The sequence below is a fragment of the Nymphalis io genome, chromosome 21 (assembly GCF_905147045.1).
Source record: "Nymphalis io chromosome 21, ilAglIoxx1.1, whole genome shotgun sequence".
Classification (NCBI taxonomy): Eukaryota; Metazoa; Arthropoda; class Insecta; order Lepidoptera; family Nymphalidae; genus Nymphalis; species Nymphalis io.
In genome coordinates this window covers 8,312,647-8,323,303 of record NC_065908.1, presented here as the reverse complement: position 1 = coordinate 8,323,303, position 10,657 = coordinate 8,312,647, and the positions used below count along the sequence as shown (strand labels likewise).

Genomic DNA, 10,657 nt, shown 5'->3' with positions numbered 1-10,657 from the left:
AAAGAAAGATACAAAGAAAAAATCTTATTATTTTGGGCCAGGATACTTTGCAGGCATACACAGGGAGACTTACCAAAGTTTTATCAAAGTGGATTAATGCTTAAGAAAATTTTTATTTAATTAGAGTTCAAACATACAAATGTTCATTTTTATTTATTAAGAAGAAGAAGATTATTCAACTCAATATAAATATTCGTCCCGAAATTAGAAATAAAACACATTTTAGTAACTGTTAACAACTTCGGTTAAGAAATAATATGTTCATTTTGTTTCGATGACTGTATTTTCTTAGGATTGAGCTATTTTATTAAGTTACATGACTAACTAATGGTTATATTTCATATCAGATCTATTTATATGCCTATTAATTAAATTGTTTTTTTTTTTCTTGTTAAATGTTAATTAAAGCATTGTATAAAAATGGATATCGTTGGTAATTTTAGACTGCATCTATATGGCAACATAAGGTGATAGTTGCTTACTCCCGCCCCCACTTCACCTGTCGTACTCAAATCGTCTCGTTCGCCCGTACGGTGATCGGTCGAAGTTCGAACGAATGAAATGAAACGAGCAAGCGGCGAGAATGGCATTTGTGCGTGAAATTGTGTTCGTTTTTATGTGAACAAGTGCATTTTTCTCAAAATAAAAATTTCAACCAGTAATTCTTTAAATATCTATTGGTTTTAATTGAGCTTATAGTGCTGCACTAATAATGTGTTGTATTAAATAAAGCGTTACTGTCTTAAAAAATGAAGTGACTGGTTCGGGGTGGTATCCTGGTTTTGTTTCGTGCCGTGCAATAATGGAGCTTCCCGCTAACGTTGGAATTTAAAACATCTGGTGAGTCATCAACGTTTTCAAGATGCAATCAAATCTCACTCGATGTCAGTTGCACATCTGAAGATTAAAAAACGGACAAATGTTATCATAAATAATTCGTTCAGAATAACTAGTCTCGCGTTACAGTTTTGTGGCGCTATTTTCGAATTTATTGTTTTTTTCTAACGTCGTTTTCTAAATTAAACATTCCTTTAAACATAAACACATGACTTTTATTCTTTTAAAATAAATTCTTGGCACCTGTCCAAGATTTAACGTCTTAGGACTGTCTCACTTCAAGTTGTAACAGGTTGCTGTATTTCATCACGAGTGTATACAAAATGTAGAAAGTATAAATTTAATTGTAAATCCAATGTATTTGTTAAAATGTACACAATTCTTAGATAATATTTTTATTACCAAGTACATGCTACAATAATGCACATTTTCAATTATTCTTAAAGTTACTCTTTGAAGACTGATTTTGCAATCCTTGTACCGAAATAATTGCTGTTGCTATAGGACTTGTAACACTTGTATTAAATTTAGTATTATTGTATTTTGAAATTGAGTAAGTAAAATTATAACAAAGATCAAAATAATTAATGAATAACTATTCTTAGTTAATAATATTATAGAATAAGAGTTAGTGTAATGAAGTTTAAATGTAATATATAAATGTGCCTGAAAATTTAATGGCTCAAAAAAAATTTGCCTTTATATACATAAAATATTAAAAATGATATCCATAATACAACAGTTACTCAAAGTAAATAATAATCTAATCTCACTTTGTTACTTTACTGAAATTAATGTCTATACATATATTTTAATCATCATTAATATTACCCATTGGTTCTGTTATGATATTAACAGTTTGTGGTTTTACCTTTCTAGAAATACATACATGACACAATGAAAGAAAACATTTCATACAAAAGTTAATTTCAAATGTAACACCAATATGATTTATTGATCGTTCATCAATTAAAATAAACAATATTTAAATATTTAAAATATAAAATCCAATTTATGTTAAGAATATTTTAGAACAAATTATTTATAAATTATCTCATGTAAACATTGTATATAATACTGAAATTTAAATTTGTATACTTAAATTTATCTCATTCATTTAATATGCATTAATGCAGCAATAATTAATATTTAATTAATATAAATTATAAACTTTATCTTAAAATGTCCAATTTTTTTTTCAATAGAAACCTTAGTTCACACCCACTCAAGAATAAATTACACATATTCATTATCTTAATAATATAATAAATAATATTAATAACTACATTAAATTGTGGTGACTTAATTGGTTTATGTTTATCTGTTATTCTTAATTGTTATTTAAGTTTATTTCTTGAAATTCAAATAAATATGTCTATTAACTATGAAATGACATAATTCTTTTTTTGCTAATTAAAATAAAATTGATTAAATTTTTTTATTAAAATGTAAGTATATATGTATTACATGTATTGCTATTGCGAAATAGATATTTTTTAGTTTCAATCAATATAATTTTATTTCAAGAAACATATTCTTCACAAATTATTGTTTATATGAATCTTACATTATTTAGTAAGTTATTTTTGTGTGAAATGTCTTTCATCCTGTCAAAATCCTGTCGGATAGATTAAAATAAACTAAATAAATATGAAGGCCTAACTATGGGCAAGTCGTCTTCTAGTCTTATTATTGTTAGTATTACCTGCTTAAATTTTTTATCTATATCATGGATATTCTGCAAGGATTCTCTTCAAGCATGCATACTTTTAATACTTAGTTCTCTTTTGATGTTTTTCTTTACCTATTTTTTTTATTGTACATATAATCTAGTATTTAATTAAATGTAAATAAAAGATGCATATTCGTATCAAATTACACGAACAATTTTTGATTCTGTATTAAATATATGAATATAAGTTATCATTGATAGCAACTCAACCACATAATCCTTAGCTCAGTATAACATACAAAGAATATAAGAATTTTTTCATGGAACAAATGTATTGTTATGAAAACTCAACGACCACACAATAGTTGCTATGATGCAAATCAAAATCTAGCATACAATATCTCCGCAAGTTTTGTTGGTATTACATAATGATTTATATCGGCATTTATTATATTTTTGTTTCAATTGTTATTTTATTGAAAATAAAATAATTTATTTTTCATCAATATACCTTTCTCCCATTGAATGTTACTACATCTGTCTTTTTTGATTTGTAATTTATATTTATTAAAAGACATTTTTGTTAATGGTATGGTAATGTAATGGAAATGATAAGTTTTTGTTAATGGTAGGTGGAAGCCATGCTTATTTATATATATTGGCATTTCATAATCAATCATGTGTAAGGTTTTACTGATATTTAATAATTATTTTGAGATTTTTAGAAAAAGGTAATATTTTTAACTAAATTAACACTGGTTGGAAATTATTGAGTGAAAAAAATTATGCGATAGATAGAAAAGAAACAAAACATGGAAAGTTTGAGTCGTTCAATGGTTGTCAGGGTTTTTGCAGGAATACCAAAAAAATTGTAATAGAATTGTAAAATATTAATTAGTATTAAATTATATAATAAGTTGTGTGGAAGCGAATAAAATGTTAAAAGTAAATGTGAAGGATTGTTTAACACACTTGTAATGCTATTTAATATGTCTCTTTTGACTTTAATACACTAGCTCACTGATATAGCCGCAGTGGTATGTGGCCACCAAGCAATGTAATCAAAGGCTTGCATCAAACCATTGGACTTTTAATCATTAGGCTATTGTTGTGCTCACAATAGCTTAATGATTAAACACCTAAATTTAAATAATAAAAGCTTAAAGAGAGCCTTTTCTAGTATTACTTTAAGTAAAAACAATACTTCCTACTAGAACAAGAATACAATGCGTTTTTGTCTGATGGTAATATCATTTTACTCGATAGACATGTACGAGAATTCATTTTATATTTCTTAGCTTTTGGTAAGCAAAACATAAATAAGGAACTTGATATTATTCCACAAACCGTGAATCATAATACGGACATGTTACTTAACAACAGAAATAAAATAATTAAATAGAATAATAAATATACACCAATCCAAAAGAGAAAGAAATCTTTAGTTTATAACCATGCTTGATTTAACTGCCTGGAAATGTAAGGTTTATTCTAATCATTTATTGTTGCTGAATGTATGTTATTGTTTTTATTAGTTACATTTTGTATATTTCAGTGGCCGCACGGGATGGATGAGGGTCTACTGAATGACCTTCTGGAGTGCTCGGTGTGTTTGGAGCGTCTTGACACATCTTCCCGAGTTCTGCCCTGTCAGCATACCTTCTGTTTGAAATGTCTCAAGGTATTCAAATAAGAATTATTATTATTACTAAAAAGTAGGGTTTTAATATTTATTTTGTATCAAGAAATAGAGTTATTTTTCTCACCAATTAACTAAATAGTTAATAGAAATAAAAGCTGGGTGTATCATTATCATAACTTTACTATAATTAATGTTATCACGGCTTAAATAATAAAATAAATATAAAGAAAATATGTCATCTGTTATGACATAATCTGGCCATGTTATTAAGTTTCATTACAATCAGCTGTTTTGATGTTTACTCATGTTCATTCATCTTGTTGTTCTCATAAATTCCTTGTATTTACTTTACATATATTTTTTTTTTTTTTTTTTTTATATGCCCCGGGATGGCAAATGACTCTACTCCACCTGATGGTAAGTGGTAGTAGAGTCCAAACGCGACGACGGATATATATATATATAGATATAGTATGTTACTAGACGGGCCCAGTGACCTTATGTAATATGATCGAGTCAATTTAAAGTCAACAATCCTACATGTATTACATATAGGAATGTTTCATGCAGGAAGTCTGGGATACTGGGATAGACTGTATCCGTTGCTAGGAAATATTGAGTACAACCAAGTTCACATAGGTGTATAGTTATAATACATACTAGTTTATGCCCGCTTCGCCGCCCACGTGTTCGGGCGGGGGGGGGGGGGGGGGTAGGAGGTGGTAGGCTTAAAAATATAATCTATGTCATTCCTTGGGGTTCATGTTTGCTTCATACCAAATTTCGTCAAATTCGATTCTGTGATTTCGCCGTGAAAGCGTAACGACGTAAGACAGAGCTACTTTCGCAATTATACTATTTGTATAGATTAGTTTGTGATAACGATTTTCTTGGTGGTAGGGCTTTCCGCGAGCCCATCTGGACAGGTACACAGACTTACTACACTAGATCCGTAACCCATATATTTACCGCCAAACAGCAATACATTGTAATGTTGTGTTCTTGGCAAAATGGACTTATCATCTTGGTTTCCAGGATTGGTGGCGCATTGGCGATGTGGGAATGTTTAATGTTTCTTGCAGCTCCAATGTCAATAGGCTGTGGTGACCCCCTAACCATTGGGTGGCCCATTAGCCTATTAAAATTGCCTATTATATCGCCTGCCTATTAAAAAAAAATACACGAGACAATAAATCTACTAACAAATTCAAGTACGAATATGATGAATAATTTTATTCATCGCGTACTCAGACGTAAATTACAACATACGTATTTAATTAATTTTAATACAAATTCATAAAAAGTAAGCTACGTTCTATTCAACGAAAAAAAAAACGACTTAAAAAACGAAATTTCATTAGAACCTCGTTACAGCGAACATCCAACGTACAAAAACCTTTGCATTTTATAATATTATTAAGTTTAAAAATAGTAAACATTGCTTCATTTTCGAACTATCGTATAAAATTGTAGTTAACTTGTTACGGAATATTAAAACAGTCCTCCGCTCCTCACAAATTAGGGCGGATAGTACAAACAATCGCTACCGGAGGTACAGACGATGAAAAAAATATTTTCATCAACACACATAAAATATTATAGATTACGTTGTATGTTTACTTATTTTGTACACGCATGTACCGCATAGTTAAAGATTGTGTTAATTTATTTATATATTGCCGCGCCCGCGTGTTACGCTATCGGGCAGGTGGTAAGCCTTTGTGTAAAGGGTGGTAAGTATAAGCTATCGCTATTTCAAATTTCCTTCGGTTCTGTTCATTTGTTTTTTTTTTTTTGTAACAAAAGTCCATCCGTGCTCACAAACTTTCGGGTTTATAAAATTACTAGGAACTGCTCGCGGGAGGGAGATGTTGGTAACACTGTGTCTTTTTCTTTCATTCGTTCTGTGCTGAACTCATTCTTGTCTTGTCGGATTTGCCGTCCCATCGGATTATGAGAGAATAGAGAATGAACTTGAGTTTGCGCACACAATCGCGCACAATTATAAATGTATATACCCCGCGCATTTGGCTGGTTTCTCTCGATTGGCCGCCGTAACCGAATTAGCTCAGGGACAATATCATCATTAGTGCCCTTATATTATAAATAGTAATCCTTATCACGGTTATATTTTATTTTTAAATCATGTTTTTACGTACTCCCAAGAACCGGTGTACGTCTGACGATACGCTGTGTCCTTTTATATTTTTTATATTATAATTGATAGATTGACTGATAAATGGGCTATAGTGGGAGATTAATGATTAGTGGACGGTACATACCCAAACGGGCTCGCGCAAAGCCATCGCCGTGTTGAACCATAATTCTATTGTTGCATTATATTTCCCTAAAAGTAAACATTTTATCAGCTCTATTGTAATGAGAATAAAACGTTAAATTTAAATTGACGTCAGTTAAAGCTCAAAAGTTCCCAGTAAATAACCACTATAATGGATGGGACTCTACTACCAGCCCCTTTGTATTTACGATATGATTTCTCATTATCATTGCCTGCCTGCTATTACATTCATGAATGGTTAGCTGATAGTATTTCTTCCAGTGTTATCTATTTCTTTTCATATCTATATTTGAAACACCCTGAACACGTCACCCTCAATCCATTTTTTTCCTAAAGTATATTCTTTTAAAACAAATGTGTTTTCTTTCACGACTGTACAATAGCATCCTGGGTTTAACAGCCCCTTCCTCCGGCATCGTAAATAAACACCAGTTTATTACGTCGTCTAATATAAATGGTATTTGCTTTGAGTCACATTTGATTGACTCATGGACTCGTACGTGTACACTTAGATACAAAAGTTTGTGTGTAACTGAGCTATTATGACGTAAATGATTTAATTGTTGATGTTGAATAAAATTGTATCTATTCGAGGCTGACTATACTTCGTCGTAAATAGATAACTTATTAACCTTTTTCAATCGCTATAATGGATATTTTATGTTACTTTGGGTATTTAATTATAATTCTATAAGCGAAACTTATTTATTAATTATTATTATAAACTATAAAGGTAATACTGCATATTAAAGGCGGACGTTTATATTTCCTTTTCATTAAGATAATAATAATATATTATGCGTTTTAATCAAAATGCAAATGGTTCTCTCGACTAAATTGTCATTAGAAGCTATACCTATCAAAAGTTTTAGTATATAATATTATTACATAAGAAGATGCCTTCGCAGTTTCGCCCCTTTTTCAATTTAGACTATTGACGTGACAAACTTGAATTTCATGATCTCGTGTCATCAAAAAACATTTTCAAGCTAATCTAAGATATGACTTGAAACTTCGTAGAGTCACGTCGAGTTCTCTTGTTTAATAAGGCTGATAAATTATAATAAGAAAATAATTAAGTGTAAAAGTTTTATATTAAATACTTAAAATTATAAAAATGTGTTTTCAATATTTATTCCACCAACCCGCATTGGAGCAGCGTGGTGGAATAAGCTCCCAAAACCTTCTCCTCAAAAAGAGGAGAGGAGGCCTTTAGCCCAGCAGTGGGACACTCACAGGCTGTTACGGTTTTCAATATAGATAAATTGGATAAAATGATTTAGAAATTGTTATTATTGATGAGACCGTGATATATGAACGAATTTCGTGTCTATTTTGATTATTCTAAGTTCACGGTGGAAAGCTCGCGAAAGCCTTTAAGCGCAAGTGAAATGTATAGCTTATTCATACCACAAGATGAGTAACGACGAATGAACAACTTTGATATTAAATGATGCAATGTCATTGGTCGAGCTCTTGAATAATCTAAATTTTCATTATGAATTCGATTCAAAAATATGCGTCTTGAGTGTCGGCGAAGTTTTTTTGAAACCGTGAATCGTATCAAATGTAGAGGGTCATATTTTTAGCGCAGATACCACGCGCACATCGCGATTCATGGGCGAGTGTATAACCGGCTTTATAATTATAATAGTCAATGTCGCATATATATCACTATCTGACATTTCACAATCGCGTCCTGCGGTGAGTATCGAGTTTGTTCTTGCAGAATAGCTGTACTATTTTTTTTATGGACGCCCAAGTATACCGGATTAAACGTTAGTAATTACTGAAGAACTGACTTTCGCGTTAGCTTTCGTACTAATTACTTTTTCAAAGGTAACACGTAACAGCACCCAATCGACTTTGCAGTTGCTGCTTTCAGTTTCAAAGCAGGTCAAGAGGCGCGTTTAATTTTCGTTTATGTTCACGCAAACGTCGACTTAAGATCGTTCCAATTACCCATTTGTTTTATAAATTATGTATTTTTTGATTTATAGTAGGTAGGGTAGGGTTTTCAAATGCGTTGACTTTCCATAGATTGGTGCTGCAAGAAATATTAACAATCCACCAACCTTGAACTAAATTGTTATGTCCCTTGTGCAGAATCACTAATTATTCAAACTAGAACATAACAATACTATTTCTTTCTGTTTGGTGGTAGAATATCTGATGAGAGGGTAGTACCGTACCAAGACGGGCTTGCATATAGACCTACCATCAAGTTTAATTAATTTTATTGCTTAAAAATAAAAAAAAATAAGTGGAATACGTCAGAAGATAAAAAAAAACTACAATAAACAATGTAAATCGCTTATATTGTAGTACTCGTACATATGTATAAATCTTTTGGTGTACGCGGCGCCACTAAGCTTCCAGCCGGTATGATTTTTTTAATCTTTAACAACCATCTTCATGTTTCAGCCAATTTAAGCAAAACCATTATTAGGTATACACCTAAACGTTCCTCGTGAATCGCAGTGATTCGATTGATTTATCGCGTTTAAACAGATAGACATACAGACAGACGTGACTCGAGGACTTTGTTTTTTTAATAGTGTAGTTATGTTTTGTTTTTTTTTTTGGTTATGTTTTAATTTAAAACTAACGAAACAAATGTGTTACGTGTAGTAGTTATTTAAAAGAGTTTTATGTTTTATTATATACTTATCAAATTTATTTATGTTTTGTTATGAGCGCAATGTCGTTAAAATACATTTTAATAGTAATTTTGCTTTAGGTAAATAAATTACATTTGCGTTGAGCTATGTCGTTAACTTCCATTAATTAATCATTTAGTAGTAGACAATTGAGCCTTGATGGACCAGCAGTTAGAAGACGAGAATCTTAACCGATGAATCAGAATTCATCGTGAGGAAAGCGGTTTTGCATGTGGCGGATAAAAACTGCTAGGTGTATCCACAAACTCGCATTGGAGTACCGTGGTGGGGTAAGCTCGAAATGTTCTCCTCAAAAAGGGCAGCCGCCTCAGCCCAGCAGTGTGACTTATATCGTTACTTTACTTCTTTTTTTACAGTGATAGAAAATATTTGTATGTACTTATTTGACGTTTTAGGGCTTTATTGTCTTCAATGATAAATGAATGATTAAGAAATTGTTTTAGGTTTTCATATTAAGTACATGTATGAACATCGTATTTGCTTGAATTAATTAAGTTCTTAGAGTATTTATTGTAAAGACTTCAGTGACAGCCTGTTAATGTGCCACTGCTGGGCTAAGGCCTCCTCTCTCTTTTTGAGCTTTTCTTCAAAGTGTTTTGGAGCTTCTCCTCAAAGTGTTTTGGAGCTTATTCCACCACGCCGCTCTAATGCGGGTTGGTGGAATACACATGTTGAAATTAGACACATGCAGGTTTCCTCACGATGTTTTCCTTCACCGTCAAGCACGAGATGAATTATAATCACAAATTAAGCACATGATTTGATAATGAATTCAGTGGTGCTTGCCCGGTTTTGAACCCACGATCATCGGTTAAGGTTCACGCGCTCTTACCAGTGGGCCATCTCGGCTTGATAAACAACACACAACAACAACACGACGGCTTTAAAGACTTTAATCGATCCAATGTCTAAAATTATCCCGAGTGTTTTTCTAAATAAAGTTGTTTTAGTCATGAGAGCAATTGTTAAAAACTACGAACGTGACGTAAATTAACGAGGGCTAATAGATTTTTTGTTACGATTACTGAAACCGATTTATCTAAATCAATTTTTTGTTTGTATTGCGTTTCTTAAATATAATAAAAAAAGGTTGATTATGTGCCAACAAATAAAAACAATTTAAAACGAATTACTTAATTTATAACTTTGAAATGTTTTCTATTGATTAGGTTCAGGTAAATTATAAATCGCTTACTTTATTTTTAATGCCGCTCCTCTACAAGATTATTCTCTTTTCGTATTATATATACGTGGAATGACGTACGTAAATTTTATGTTGTATAACAACATTTAGATAAACTGAACTCAATAATAATCCAATTATTAATAACTAGCTGACCTGTGCCCACTTCGTTGGGCGGTATACGTTTTTACTTGTTATCGATTGGCCAAACATTAATAAAATTGTCTGGCGCATTTGATATTTTAAATTATCTCTTAAACTATATCACCAAAAAATGAACTGTAAAAAATGAATTTTATCTAAATAAAATTTCCTTGGTAATAAAGTAATTTATTTAATAGAT

General features: G+C 31.2%; 1 protein-coding gene across 3 annotated transcripts in view; it reads left to right on the top strand.

The window, feature by feature from the left end:
- The first annotated feature begins 513 nt into the window (after positions 1–513).
- The window catches only part of LOC126776757 (E3 ubiquitin-protein ligase SH3RF1), a 42,186-nt gene continuing 32,042 nt past the window's right edge, over positions 514–10,657 (top strand). For all 3 annotated transcript variants that reach the window (XM_050499495.1, XM_050499494.1, XM_050499496.1), the window contains exons 1-2: positions 514–840; positions 4,065–4,190. In XM_050499495.1, coding sequence (XP_050355452.1) covers positions 4,077–4,190 — 114 coding nt within the window. In that variant the 5' untranslated portion in view covers positions 514–840; positions 4,065–4,076. The remainder of the gene's footprint in view (positions 841–4,064; positions 4,191–10,657) is intronic.